Source organism: Idiotropiscis lumnitzeri, chromosome 2 (assembly GCF_059441095.1).
Source record: "Idiotropiscis lumnitzeri isolate Australia: NSW breed Sydney's pygmy pipehorse chromosome 2, RoL_Ilum_1.0, whole genome shotgun sequence".
NCBI lineage: Eukaryota > Metazoa > Chordata > Actinopteri > Syngnathiformes > Syngnathidae > Idiotropiscis > Idiotropiscis lumnitzeri.
This window is the reverse complement of record NC_142392.1, coordinates 8,486,023-8,500,324: the sequence shown is the minus strand read 5'-3', so window position 1 is coordinate 8,500,324 and position 14,302 is coordinate 8,486,023. Positions and strand designations below refer to the sequence as shown.

The following is a 14,302-nucleotide window of genomic DNA, read 5'->3' as shown; positions in this document are numbered from 1 at the left end:
TCAGGTGTGTGAGGGTAACGGGGAACAGGTGCGTGGCTGGTGGGGAACGAGTGCTAGAGGGAACGCCCCACTCAGCTGACTAAATAAACAGAATGAGCACATGGCAGGAAGGTGAAGAAAATAAGAACAAAAACACTGACATGACAGACACGGGTTATGACAGCAGTATTTTCTATCATTGCAGCATTTTATTAATTTTCTCTCTCTGAGTGTTTCCTTACACTTGTATATGTTGTGGGATGTAAGTGTGTATATTCAGGGGGATTTGTGTATTTACGTATATACTGTGTATATTTGCATGTTTTTTCTGAATGTCTGCTGCTAATGTTATACATTAACGGCCACATTGCACCGCCGCCTCGGTGTGATCTATATCTTTGCTGCTGTAACACTGCAAATTTCCCCATTGTGGGACGATTGAAGGACATCTTTATCTTTATCTTTAAAAACCTTGTGTTGGTGCTTGCTAAATAATTTTCCATAAGATTAAGATTGAACAAAATAGTTAAAATAAAATTTAAAAAGTAAATTCTGTAACAATTAAACATAGAATACTAAATTATTCCTAAAACAGTTAAATGAATCTTGAAATTAATAGTGAATTATTGTAGTTTAATGAATACTGAAACGAATAATGAAATATTTAAGTACTTAAATAAATACCGAAATAACAGTTAAGACAGACTACATTAACTTCTGCATGGAGAACACCATTCTCACCAGGACTGTAAGATGTTTCTCCAACAACAAACCCTGGATCACACCGGACATTAAAGCTCTCCTGAAGGACAAAAAGAGGGCTTTTGTTTCAGGCGACAAGGACGAGCTGAAGAGAGTGCAGCGTCAGCTGAGAAGGAGGATCTGAGAGGGGAAAAAGTCCTACAGGATGCGGATGGAAGAACAACTGCAGCGGAACAATGCCAGGGATGTCTGGAGGGGCCTGAAGACCATCTCAGGCCACGGACAACCAGGTAAGACCCAGAAGGGCGGGGGGGCTTCAGTGGGCAAATGAGTTGAACCTATTTTTCAATAGGTTTGATCAAATGCCTGACCCCGCTCAGGCTTCCCTGATGCAGCCCCACCAACCCCTCCTGCCACTGCGAACAAGACTCTCTCTCCTCCTCTCTCGCCCCTCTCTCTCTCCACAGGCTCCAGTTCCCAGCCTCATCAGACAACCACCACTTACTCCTGCTCAGCCTTGTTCCTCACAACATCTCAGGTGAAGAACCAGATGAGGAAGATGAAGGCGAGGAAGGCAGCAGGCCCAGATGGGATTAGCTCCCAGCTCCTCAAATCCTGCGCAGACCAGCTGTGTGGAATCGTCCAGCACATGTTCAACCTGAGCCTGAAGCTGGGCAGAGTCCCCCAGCTGTGGAAAACATCCTGCCTGGTTCCGGTTCCAAAGACACCCCATCCGAAGGAGCTCAACAACTTCAGACCAGTGGCGCTGACGTCTCATCTGATGAAGACCCTGGAGAGACTGGTCCTCGTCCATCTGCGCCCCCTGGTCAGCTCCTCAATGGACCCACTCCAGTTTGCATACCAGCCTGGCATCAGTGTGGATGATGCCATCATCTACCTGCTCCACACTTCACTCTTCCACCTGGAGAAGGCGGGGGGGCACGGTGAGGATCATGTTCTTTGATTTCTCAAGTGCTTTCAACACCATCCAGCCCGCCTTATTGGGAGACAAGCTGGAGCAGGCGGGAGTGGCCCACCACCTCATCACATGGATTCACGACTACCTCACAAACCGGCCACAGTACGTGAGAACACAGGACTGTGTGTCTGACGTGCTCCTCTGCAGCACGGGAGCGCCGCAGGGAACTGTGCTGGCTCCCTTCCTGTTCACCCTCTACACCTCGGACTACAAATACAATTCCACAACCTGTCACCTGCAGAAGTTCTCTGATGACTCTGCGATTGTCGGCCTCATCACTGACAATGACGATCGGGAGTACAGAGGGGTTACGCAGGGGTTCGTGGACTGGTGTCAGCAGAACCGCCTCCAAATCAACGCTGGGAAATCCAAAGAGCTGGTGGTGGATTTCCGCAAGCGTCGGCACGCTCCACCTGCACCAGTGAATATCCAGGGAACAGACGTTTAGAGGGTCTCAACTTACAAGTACCTGGGTGTTCATCTGAACAATAAACTGGACTGGAGCGACAACACAGACGCTCTCTTTAGGAAGGGTCAGAGCAGACTCTTCCTACTCAGGAGGCTGAGGTCCTTTGGCGTTCAGGGGACACACCTCAGGAATTTCTATGACTCTGTGGTTTCATCTGTCTTTTTCTATGGAGTGGTCTCCTGGGCAGGAGGCATCTCGGGCCGGGACAAAAAGAGACTGGACAAACTAGTGAGGAGGGCCAGCTCTGTCCTGGGCTGCTCCCTGGACTCTGTGGACTCAGTGGGGGGCAGGAGGATAACGGCGAAACTTTCATCAATGCTGAACAACCCAGCCCACCCACTCAATGACACTCTGAGGCCGTGTCCAAATTAACAGGCTGCGACCTCCGAAGGCTGCTTTTTCGGTCGCATGACGTCACTTTCGGCGCGACACGACCGCGCGTGGTGTCTAAATTCACGGCTGTCACGTGCGACCTTCGAATCCAGCCTTGGAATTGGTCTTCGTTTCCATGGAGCCAAGGCCGCTTGGCGCAACATTTACGTTACGCCCCCATATACTTTGCTCCACTACGGAGCCCCTCAGGTGCCACAGTATGAGAAAAAATATTTTTTGCTAATCTGTGCCCACAGTTTAGTAATCTGTACCCACAGTTTACTAATCTGTACCCACAGTTTACGAAACTGTACCCACAGTTTACGAAACTGTACCCACAGTTTACGAAACTGTACCCACAGTTTACGAAACTGTACCCACAGTTTACGAAACTGTACCCACAGTTTACGAAACTGTACCCACAGTTTACGAAACTGTACCCACAGTTTAGCTAATCTGTACCCACAGTTTAGCTAATGAGCTAGCGTTCACGCCCATGCCATGACGTCAAACGTTTGTGGGTGTTGCTTGATAGAGCAGTACCCACAATTCAGCAAATGAGCTCACGTTCCGTCGTATACACGTCGAGGTAAATTCAATTTGTTTTTTTATTGATGGTATTAGTGTTGCGGTTCGGGGAACCGTGAGCTGGGGAAAAAGGACCCAAGAGCGATCGGGGTGATGTGAATAGGATTTATTGAATGAGGATGTGAGGGAGCAGCACGATCGGGAGCCGGCACCGGAGAGCTGGGAGTGGAGCGACGCGGCGGGTCGGGAGCGACCGCGGGAACGGCGATTGGCTGGCAGGCGGGGAGACGGCGAGCGCTGGAAGCGGGAGGCGGGCTGGCGGAGAAGCAGCGGGAGCGGCGCGGAAGAGGCAGGCGAGTGGCGTGGTGGGGGGAGAGCAGGCGAGGCGAACGCTGATCAGGAACGCGGAGATGGGCACGGGCAGCTCGGGTTCGGACGGGCACTGGACGGCTGGAGGGAGAACAAGACGACACAGAAGTCAGACGGGAACGAGCGACGAGACGATCGGGCGAACTTGCAGCGTGCAGGGACATGAGCCAATACCACGTAGGAAACGGGATAATCCGGCGTCTGGCTCCTGGCGCGGCTGGGTCTTATCCTGGTGTTCATTACTGCTGATGAGCAGCAGGTGCGCAGGAGCCGACGCCCTCTCAAGCCGGAGGCGTGCCTGGCTGGAACTGGCAGAGAACTGTAAACAAACATCTCACCCGAGCCCCCCTAAACCCGACCCACCACAGTACCCCCCCCTCAACGGACGCCTCCTGGCGTCCTACCCGGGTGTAAGGCATAGAAGTCCCGGATCGGGGAATCACTCAGGAAGAGCTTGCGAGGGATCCAGGAGCGCTCTTCTGGGCCATAACCCTCCCAGTCCACCAAATACTGGAACCCCCTCCCTCGGCGCCTCACATCCAGCCCCTTGGAGACCGTAAATGCCGGGTGATCGTCAATAATCAGGGGGGGTGGAGGGGAGATGGTCGGAGGGCTTAGAGGGCTGGAAGAGACAGGTTTGAGCAGGGAGACGTGAAAAGTGGGATGGATTTTCAGGGAGTCGGGAAGCTTGAGCCTGACGGAGCACGGGTTGATAATCTTATCGATGGGGAAGGGACCGATGAACCGAGGCGACAGCTTACGTGATTCGGTCTGCAGCGGAAGGTCGCGGGACGAGAGCCAAACCATCTGGCCGGGGCTGTAGTCTGGGGCCGGGGACCGATGGCGGTCGGCCAGGCGCTTGTTCCTCTGCGCCGCACGAGTGAGCGAAGCTTTTACCTCGGCCCAGACTCCTCTGACCCGACGGAGATGTTCCTCGACGGAGGGGACAGCCACGGCGTGCTCCTGTTCTCTGAACAGAGGGGGTTGGTAACCAAGACAGGCCATGAATGGGGACATACCTGTAGCGGCGCAGGAGAGGGAGTTGTGGGCGTACTCAATCCAGGGCAAGGCCTCGCTCCATGACCCGGGGTTACGGGCCACCACGCACCGCAACGCCGCCTCCAGGTCTTGGTTGGCTCGCTCGGTCTGCCCGTTTGTCTGTGGGTGGTAGCCGGAGGAGAGGCTAGCCGTGGCACCCACCGCCTTGCAGAACTCTCGCCAGACTTGTGACGAGAACTGGGGACCACGGTCGGAGACGATGTCTACCGGGATACCATGGAGTCGAAAAAAGTGCTGGGTAAGAAGTTTGGCCGTCTCCAAGGCGGAGGGCAATTTGGGAAGGGGAAGGTAGTGTACGCACTTGGAGAAACGGTCGATGATGGTTAGGATGACGGTGTGCCCGTTGGAGGGGGGAAGCCCGGTGACAAAGTCCACAGCGATGTGGGACCATGGACGGCTTGGGATGGGCAGGGGACGGAGGAGGCCGGCCGGAGCCGAGTGAGAGGCCTTACCTCGGGCACAGACCGAGCAAGCCAACACGAATTCGCGGGTGTCTTTGGCCATGCTGGGCCACCAGAAATGCTGTTGTAGGAACCGGAGGGTGCGGGTAACGCCCGGATGGCAGGTGAGTGAGGACGAGTGCCCCCATTGGAGAACCTGAGACCGCACGGCGTCGGGTACGTACAGGCGGTCGGAGGGGTCAGGTCGAGGGTCGGGTTGCTGCTGCTGGGCGTCCCTCACGGTCTGCTCTATCTCCCAGGCGGCCGCACCCAGGAGGCAGGAGGCGGGCAGGATGGGTTCGGGCGTCTCAGGGCTGGCGGGAGGCGCGAACAGGCGGGAGAGAGCATCGGCCTTGCCGTTGTTGGAACCGGGTCGGAACGAGAGGGTGAAATTGAAACGGCTTAGAAAAAGGGACCAACGAGCCTGGCGAGGGTTCAACCTTTTGGCGGACTGCAGGTAGGCCAGGTTCTTGTGATCTGTCCACACAAGGAAGGGGATCGTGGTGCCCTCTAACCAGTGTCGCCACTCTTGGAGAGCCCACACCACCGCCAGCAGTTCGCGATTCCCGACGTCGTAGTTTCTCTCGGCCGGAGACAGGCGCCTGGAAAAGAAGGCACAGGGGTGAACCTTCTGGGAAACGGGATCCCGTTGGGAGAGGACGGCTCCTGCTCGGGTGTCGGAAGCGTCCACGATGATGAACTGCTGGGAGGGATCGGGGTGTTTGAGCACCGGAGCACTGGTGAAGGCCTCCTTGAGAAGGGCGAAAGCGTGAGACGCCGCCGGAGTCCATTGGAACGGGGTGGACGTGGAGGTGAGCGCGGTTAGAGGACTGGCCACTTTGCTGTAATTACGGATAAAGCGGCGGTAAAAATTGGCAAACCCCAGAAAACGCTGCAGCTCCTTGCGGGTGGCGGGCGTGGGCCAATCTACTACCGCTTGGATCTTGGCGGGGTCAGGCTGGAGTTGTCCCTGGGCGATGATGTACCCCAGGAAGTGCACCGAAGGAACATGGAACTCACACTTCTCGGGTTTTACAAACAGGCGGTTCTCTAGGAGGCGCTGGAGAACTAGACGGACGTGTCGGTGGTGATCTGGGAGAGAGCGGGAAAAAATGAGGATGTCATCCAGGTAAATGAACACAAAACGATTCAGCATGTCGCGAAACACATCTGTCATCAGGGCTTGGAAAACTGCTGGTGCGTTGGTGAGCCCGAAAGGCATAACAAGGTACTCAAAGTGCCCCAGGGGAGTGTTGAACGCCGTCTTCCACTCATCGCCCTCTCGGATACGTACCAGGTGGTAGGCGTTGCGGAGGTCCAGCTTGGAAAAGATCTGGGCCTCGCATAGGGGCTCGAAGGAGGGGTCGATGAGGGGAAGCGAGGTCTTATTTTTTATGGTTATTTGGTTGAGGGGCTTGAAGTCTATGCAGGGGCGAAGCGAGGAGTCCTTCTTTACGAAGAAGAACCCAGCTCCCAGGGGGGATGAGGAGGGCCGAATAAGCCCGGCGACCAGCGAGTCACGGATATAGGTCTCCATAGCCTCCTTCTCCGGTCTGGAGATATTGTACAGGCGGCTGTTGGGAAGAGGGGCCCCAGGGAGAAGGTCGATGGCGCAGTCGTAGGGCCGATGGGGAGGAAGGGTACGGGCGAGGTCCTTGCTGAAAACCTGGGCGAGGTCGTGGTAGTCGGAGGGCACGGAAGAGACGTCGGGAGGGGTAGGAGCGGGAGACGGAGATGAAGGAGCCGGGTCCGCGGAACGCAAGCAATGAGAGTGGCAGAATTCGCTCCATCCGGTGATGGAACACCTCCTCCAGTCTATGGCCGGGTTGTGTGTTTGGAGCCACGGGAACCCCAGCACCAAGGGAACCTGGGGTGAGTTAATGATGAAGAGCTGGATGGACTCTCGGTGGTTGCCGGACACGATGAGGGTCAGGGGGGTGGTCTGCTGGGAGACCTGGGCGATCAGGTGCCCATCCAGCACCACCACCCGCCGGGAGGAAGCGAGAGGTTCGATGGAGACTCCTAATTGCCGCGCCAAGGCAAGATCCAGGAAACTCCCATCGGCTCCCGAGTCGACCAGAACCGGGACAGGGAAGGATTGGTGTCGCCAAAGGATTCGTGCAGGAACCGACATCCGGGGGGAAGAGCCCGTAGCTGATGCGAGAAGGTTCGCCGTTGGGCTCTCGGTCAACGACGAGCCTGATCTTTTGGCTTGGCGGGGCAAGTGGCGAGGAAGTGTCCGGAGTTGCCACAGTAAAGGCACAGCTGCTGGGCCAGGCGGCGCTGACGCTCCTGTGGGTCCAGAAGGGTCCTCCCCAACTGCATGGGTTTCACCGGGCCCGCGGGGGGCTGGACCGGACCGGGAGGGCTGGCCTCGGCGCAGGGCGCGGCAGGACGTGCGACTGGCCTGGTCGGGCGCCGCGACCGGTCGGCCTGCCGGTCCCGTAAACGGTTGTCGACGTGAATGGCTAGGACGATTAGTTCCTCCATGGAGGAGGTCTCGTCGCGGACAGCCAGTTCGTCCCTGAGGGAGTCGGTCAGCCCGTTAAGGAAGACCTCACGGAGAGCGGGCTCGTTCCACCCACTTTCGTGAGCCAGAATGCGAAAATCGACGGAGAACTCGGCTGCCGAACGGGAGCCTTGTCGGAGAAGAAGCAACCTCCGGGACGCTTCGCGTCCTTTTACGGGGTGGTCAAACACGCGCCGCAGCTCTTGGCAGAATTTGGGGTAAGATGACATTGCCGGCGATGAAGCCTCCCACAATGCCGTAGCCCATTTGGCGGCGCGACCGCGGAGCAGGTTGACCATGTAGGTGATCTTAGCCCGGTCGGAGGAATAACTAAGGGGCTGCAGGTCGAAGACAAGCGAGGTGCTAAGCAGGAATTGGCTGCAAGAGCCTAAATCCCCGGAGTAGGGTTCTGGCGGGGGAACATGAGGTTCCCTGCTGACCGGGAGTGACGTCACGGAAGCGGTGGGAGCCGGGGACGAAGCCCCGGGGGGGCAGGAGGAGGGAGCGAGTGAACCCACCTGGGTGAAGAGGTGCGTAAATTGGCGGTGGAGTGCCTGTAAAGAGTCCGTAAACTCCTGGAACATCCTCTCATGGCGCCCAAGCTGTTCCTCTTGGCGGGCGAGCACCTCCTTGAGGGGATCCGGGGTCGCTGGGTCCATTGGAGTGGCCGGATTATTCTGTTGCGGTTCGGGGAACCGTGAGCTGGGGAAAAAGGACCCAAGAGCGATCGGGGTGATGTGAATAGGATTTATTGAATGAGGATGTGAGGGAGCAGCACGATCGGGAGCCGGCACCGGAGAGCTGGGAGTGGAGCGACGCGGCGGGTCGGGAGCGACCGCGGGAACGGCGATTGGCTGGCAGGCGGGGAGACGGCGAGCGCTGGAAGCGGGAGGCGGGCTGGCGGAGAAGCAGCGGGAGCGGCGCGGAAGAGGCAGGCGAGTGGCGTGGTGGGGGGAGAGCAGGCGAGGCGAACGCTGATCAGGAACGCGGAGATGGGCACGGGCAGCTCGGGTTCGGACGGGCACTGGACGGCTGGAGGGAGAACAAGACGACACAGAAGTCAGACGGGAACGAGCGACGAGACGATCGGGCGAACTTGCAGCGTGCAGGGACATGAGCCAATACCACGTAGGAAACGGGATAATCCGGCGTGTGGCTCCTGGCGCGGCTGGGTTTTATCCTGGTGTTGATTACTGCTGATGAGCAGCAGGTGCGCAGGAGCCGACGCCCTCTCAAGCCGGAGGCGTGCCTGGCTGGAACTGGCAGAGAACTGTAAACAAACATCTCACCCGAGCCCCCCTAAACCCGACCCACCACAATTAGAGTGTAGTGTAGTGTTCTGTCGAATCGGCATGGTGTGATTTACTTTCACTTTCGTTCCCTCATATTATATGATGGTAATATTGCTCTAGTTCCTAGTTCATATAGCAGTTTTAGCAGCGAACGGCTACAATTAGCCAGCGCGTTTCTTTTCATTTTTCGTGCGTCATGTTTTGAACATTCGCTGCGTTTTTAAGCAATCGCCCGGCGCAAGCGATCATCCAGTCCTCGCTGGAGAAGGAGACACTCACTCGGTCGCATTACAAGAGGATACAATTACGTCTTTGGGGTTTCAAACACTGTAAGTACCTTTTCTGCGGTTATTTTTGTGTAATGATAATAGTTTGTGGTTACTGCCGTTTTCTCCCGTGTTTTTCCTAGCTAAAAGTATTGCTTTAATAGCTGCCACGCCATGAGGTTTATGTTAATATGATATTACAACTATTGTTTTTAACGTATGTAAACATATTTCAATGTAATTAATATTTTAATTAATAATTTGATCACATATTCTATCTATTCCACGATGTAATCAGAAATCAAAACATAATTCTATTTTGCTCCACCTACAGAATGCACGCATGAGATCATGGACCAACTTCAGCTCATAGAGTTCTATTTTCATTTGGGCCTGAGCTACAAACACATACTATGTGTGCTGGGCTCCAAACACAGGATTGTTCTGAGTTTGAGGTCCCTCAAACAAATTCTTAAGAAGCATGGATTGTTCCGCCGAATCCATTATGACCACCCAGAGACAGTTGTGGAATTCATCAGAGAGGAGCTACAGGGCTCTGGAGCGTTGCATGGCTACCGGTGGATGTACACCAAATGTAAAGACAGAGGACTGCATGTACGAAAGGAAGATGTACGGCTGCTCCTTTCCGCAATGGACCCGGAGGGCACGACATTTAGAAGGAGAAGAAGACTGCACAGGCGAGCATACTTTGCCAAGGGTCCAAATTTTGTATGGCATGTCGACTCATACGACAAATTAAAGCCATTTGGCATTTGCATCAATGGAGCCATCGATGGATTTTCAAGGCGAATTCTGTGGCTGAATGCTTACCACACAAGCAGTAATCCAAAAGTCATCAGTGGCTACTTTCTTGAAACTATTAATGAATTAGGTGGATGTGCGCGCATCGTGAGAACAGACATGGGGACAGAAAACAGTTCCATCCGTGATATGCAGCAATTACTTCGTCGGACCCACACTGATGTGCATGCTGGTGGCAAAAGCTTTGTTGTTGGAAGAAGCACATCAAATCAAAGAATAGAGAGTTGGTGGGGCTTTCTCCGTCGAGAGTGTGTGGAATTCTGGCTGGACCTCTTCCACAGACTTAAAGATGAAGGACATTTTGATGGTGACTTCTTGGACAAGAACCTCATGTTATTTTGCTTTCTTGGTTTAATACAGGCAAGTAGTAACACTTCATAAGCACTTTATTGAATAATTTTTGCCATATCATGGTCAAGTTATCAATGCATTTTTATATTTTCTTCTCATGAATACAACTTTGCTTTTAAAGTTTTCAGAACCTTACAAAAAAAAAAAAATCCAGACATTTTCCGTGACATTGTAGATGATTTATGTCCACCTTGCTTTCACACTGCAGTGCATTCGTTTTGCCTACCTTGGTAAAAAGTTGAGGACCCAATGGTCAGTGGTAACTTCAAACATACCAAACCTTACTGTAACATGCATTTTTTCAGTTATGGTTACCATACTTTGTTTTAATTCTACCTCCATATAGACACAGACACAGAAGTACGCTACAGATAAATTTGACCTCAGTGAATGGATGGATGATCAGATAATATTTGAACTACTTAATGCCAGTATTTTCCTTCACTTTCACCATGCCACTTTCATATTTTGGTGACTTCCACGTGAATGCATCTGTGTTTGCACAATGAGCTGAGATTAGTCTTCGAAAAAGTTTATATTTTCAGTTAATATGTTTCTTAAAACATTTCTGTAAATTGTTTTTGTATCACCTGCAGGATGAGTTGGATGCAGTCAAGGAGGTGTGGAACAGCCATCTGATTCGTCCATCCAAGAATGAGCGTGTCCCTCATGGTCGGCCTGATGTCATGTTCTTGGTCCCGGAGCTGTACGGCACAGAGGACTTTTTGTGCCAAGTGACTGAGGAGGATTTTTTGAGGTGTGAAGGTGACTGCATCCACCGCAATGATGTTGCTTGTGATGCTGATGTGTTCACTCTGTGTACACACATAATGTGCCAGGATGGCCGAGTGGTCTAAGGCGCCGCGTTTCGGTCCCAGTCTCCCCAGGAGGCCTGGGTTCGAATCTCGAATTTCCCCATTGTGGGACTAATAAGGGGAATCTTATCTTATCTTATCTTATCTAATGTCACAGAACAACCTCCAAGTCCCAGTGGATGGATATATCGCCACGGACAACTACGTCAACTTGAGAGAGGAGCTAATAACACTCTTTGGTCTTTAATGGATGCAGTCCAGGTGTAAAAGGCTTCAAAGTCCTTTTACAATCCATAACGTATCACACCATTAATCAATGTGCCCTGTCTTACCCCCTAATGGTGTGTGTGCCCCCTCGCCACACCTCAACTGCTGTTTATATGGAGCCCTCCCATAACTAAATGACAAATTGTTTTAAGTTTGAAGCATTCTGCTCATTATGGATTTTATCAAGTGTTTTACAACATGTGTAATTTTACTTAGAATTTTTTTTTGTACACTTATTGTGACTGTGTGTGCACCCATTCTTGTACATACATGGGAAATGTACAGAGAATTGTTGAAATTCATTTGATATATACTGTACATATATTTTGTAATTTGCTTGATGGTTCTACCCAAATTAACTGTTGCTGATTTATGGTTTTGTAAAATAAATAAATTGCTGCAAACTCCTCCGCATATTGACATGCATTGAGCCAACATGTAAAGATCTTTGATTGGTATTTAAAAAGCCACATTCAAGCTCGCTAAAATACATGTGTGTGATTCAAATAAATTCTAAAAGTAAAATTGATTGTCTTCTACATTTTCAGGTCGCCAAAGTATCTTGAGTTGAAACTGCTATTCAATCCTTAAATGTATTTGTGGAAACTATTTATGTGAAGCGAAGTGGTCAAATTCACACAAATGCACACTGTCAAATCAGACAGCAACAAGGTGACAACTTGATAACTGTAGACTTGAGGTTTGGGTACTCAATTCAGCAAATAATGTCTCCTACATACAGTCTGTCTGAGAGCTGAGTGAATGTCACTGTCTTAACTGAGAAAAAAATTCAGATTGGAGCAGTTCCACATTTAATTTTTATAAAATTTGTGTAAAACAAGACATCGTAGTCGACCCCAGCGACACAACTATCTGCTTGCAATACAAGCAGTGGAGCAATTTTATAAAAACCCCCAAAAAAAACACGTCTTAAAGCTGTTGCATAACAACCATAGGCAACAAAATTGTGTCTTACCACAACAAAATTGCTTCCTAATTTTGCAAAGAATCAACTATGCAAACAATGACTCACTCAATAGTCAGTAAATATAAACAACTCGACTTGCAGTCCAAGAGTATGAAATACCGGCATAAAACAGTAAATCTGGCCCCCATGAATCAGACCATGCAACTACATTATAAAATACCATTATGAACAAATTCCAGACAAAACAGCCGCCAAACCCTCTAAGAGTATATGGGAATAGATTTTGCAGAACAGACACTAAATTATGTCCATCACCCACATGTTGGCATCAAGTACATTCCCAAATTCCTCAGACAACTCAGGGTACGACCCATAGTTGTTGGCCACCTCCAGAACACAGCCACATGTATGGGACATTGGTCTTCGTGTAAATAGGTTCTCAGCCTCAAAGAATCGCACATGGATCTTCTCAGCCACTAAAAGATCTGCACCTTTGGAAAACAAAAATAAAATATTAGTTTAGAACCACATACCACCACCAACTCTATACTAGAACACTCGTGTCTATCACCTCAAATGAAGGCTCTCTAATCATTGCCTTCAATAGCTGTGTATTTATTAAACGTTTACATCAGGCCCGCCGAAGTTGAAAAAATTAAATAAATAAACCTTGTTCATGTTTTATTTTCCCCGTAATTCTGATAAGTGTCCCCACTAGGAGACACACCCTAAGACAGATATTTTGTTGCAATGTTTTCATTCATTTTCATTTAAAATTAGAGCATATATTTTCTCCATATACGATATGTATTTTCTTTCTCAGATAAAGTGAGGTTACCAAAACACTCCATCCAAGTGTTGCTGGTCCGGCCCCTCTGTCAAGAGAACCCATTGTGGCCCACAAATCAAAAATTTTGCCCCCCGTGTTTCAAAGTCAGCTGAGGGCACATTTCTTTTGGCATATATACACACACACACATATACATATATATATCCATATATATATACACATGTATATATACATATGTATACATATATATATATATATATATATATCAAATTTGACAAGTGAAAACAAATGACAGAATTAGGATTAACCAGTTCCTTATGTGCCACCTCAATTAAAGTCTTCTTCACGTTCCCCTTATTGACAATAACTTTAACCTCGTGAGTTTCGAGGAAATCCATCCACTCCTCAGATCCAGCGATAGACAAAAAATCAATCATCGCTTGTTCAGCCACTTGTTTTTCTTCAGAGGGAATTGTGTCTAAAAATGCCGAAAGCAGGTCATTCTCCATCAGGTCAACGCCGAGACAATACAAAATAAAGGGCTTGGCTAATGCTATGGGAAAATATTGCACAATGTTGTATCCAAGGACCATAACTTTGGCAATGTTAACCCATTCGTCTTTCATGTCGTGTCGTGTCATTGGTATCTTCATTGTGCTTCCATGAGTGCATTTACTGAAGAATGTTTCCCAGTATTCACTTAAGGCATCACGTAACACACCACCATTATCTTCTCCCTTTTCCATTGCTCCATTGGGTTGGAACATCTCGATCTCCACCAGCAGCTCATCAGTAGTTACAGTGCCGTTTTGAAAGGCTGCATTTAATTCATGGAAAACATTTCCCCTGTGCAGTTTAAGTTTTCTTGCTTTAAGTGGATGAGATTCTTGCCCTGGGGATGGATTTTCAACCAACAGCTCCATGGGGATGGTGTCGTCGAGGGTGTCATCGACATCATAAGTGGCATAATCAGCAAATGAATGTCTGAAGACTATTTCTTCATCAGCAATAACATTTTCTAACAGTCCACCTACTGCTCCCACCATTTCACTGTCCAATGGAGGCACCTTGGCTGTTTCCTCCAATGCAGTAAAATGCACAGAAGCGGTGTCATGTGGCTCATCAAGCACTTTTGCAGGGGCATCAGTTTTCCTTAAACACCCACATTGGTTAAATGACATGTTATTGCCTGTTGTACATACCTTCTCCTCGATAAAGGTGGCAATGACTTTATCATCTAACTTTCGCTGGTCTTGGAGAAATTTTAGAAAATTCGAGTCCATCTTCTGAAACAGAGGAGTAAAATGGCACTACTGCTGCATTACACATCGTCTCAAGGCAATTAAAGAGACAAGATGCAAAGTA

The 14,302-nt window shown here is 50.3% G+C and overlaps 2 protein-coding genes and 1 pseudogene across 2 annotated transcripts; 1 reads left to right on the top strand and 2 right to left on the bottom strand.

Moving 5' to 3' along the window:
- Positions 1–3,153: 3,153 nt before the first annotated feature.
- LOC148341604 (uncharacterized) lies at positions 3,154–8,760 on the bottom strand. The gene is made up of 6 exons (XM_088287898.1): positions 8,696–8,760; positions 8,532–8,602; positions 8,201–8,438; positions 7,925–8,108; positions 3,573–3,717; positions 3,154–3,479 (listed from the first exon to the last, which is right to left on the bottom strand). The coding sequence occupies exons 1-6, from the start codon at positions 8,758–8,760 to the stop codon at positions 3,196–3,198; spliced, it is 987 nt and encodes a 328-aa protein (XP_088144024.1). The 3' UTR covers positions 3,154–3,195.
- Positions 8,761–9,442: 682 nt separating this feature from the next.
- On the top strand, positions 9,443–11,199 carry LOC148341603 (uncharacterized). Its single transcript, XM_088287897.1, has 3 exons — positions 9,443–10,146; positions 10,734–10,985; positions 11,110–11,199. The coding sequence occupies exons 1-3, from the start codon at positions 9,547–9,549 to the stop codon at positions 11,197–11,199; spliced, it is 942 nt and encodes a 313-aa protein (XP_088144023.1). The 5' UTR covers positions 9,443–9,546.
- A 944-nt stretch (positions 11,200–12,143) lies between these two features.
- LOC148341602 (uncharacterized) lies at positions 12,144–14,052 on the bottom strand (annotated as a pseudogene).
- Between the last annotated feature and the right edge of the window lie 250 nt (positions 14,053–14,302).

What these genes read in the sequence shown, in the direction of transcription:
- LOC148341604 (XM_088287898.1), bottom strand. Translation starts at nt 8,760, where the DNA reads ATGCCGATTCGACAGAACACTACACTACACTCTAATTGTGGTGGGTCG. An exon ending in TCGGGTTTAGGGGGGCTCGG is followed by an intron (nt 8,603 to 8,695) that starts GTGAGATGTTTG and finishes GCTGCTCATCAG; the next exon opens with CAGTAATCAACACCAGGATA. An exon ending in ATTATCCCGTTTCCTACGTG is followed by an intron (nt 3,480 to 3,572) that starts GTATTGGCTCAT and finishes TTCTCCCTCCAG; the next exon opens with CCGTCCAGTGCCCGTCCGAA.
- LOC148341603 (XM_088287897.1), top strand. Translation starts at nt 9,547, where the DNA reads ATGTACACCAAATGTAAAGACAGAGGACTGCATGTACGAAAGGAAGAT. An exon ending in GCTTTCTTGGTTTAATACAG is followed by an intron (nt 10,147 to 10,733) that starts GCAAGTAGTAAC and finishes TATCACCTGCAG; the next exon opens with GATGAGTTGGATGCAGTCAA. An exon ending in TAATGTGCCAGGATGGCCGA is followed by an intron (nt 10,986 to 11,109) that starts GTGGTCTAAGGC and finishes CTAATGTCACAG; the next exon opens with AACAACCTCCAAGTCCCAGT.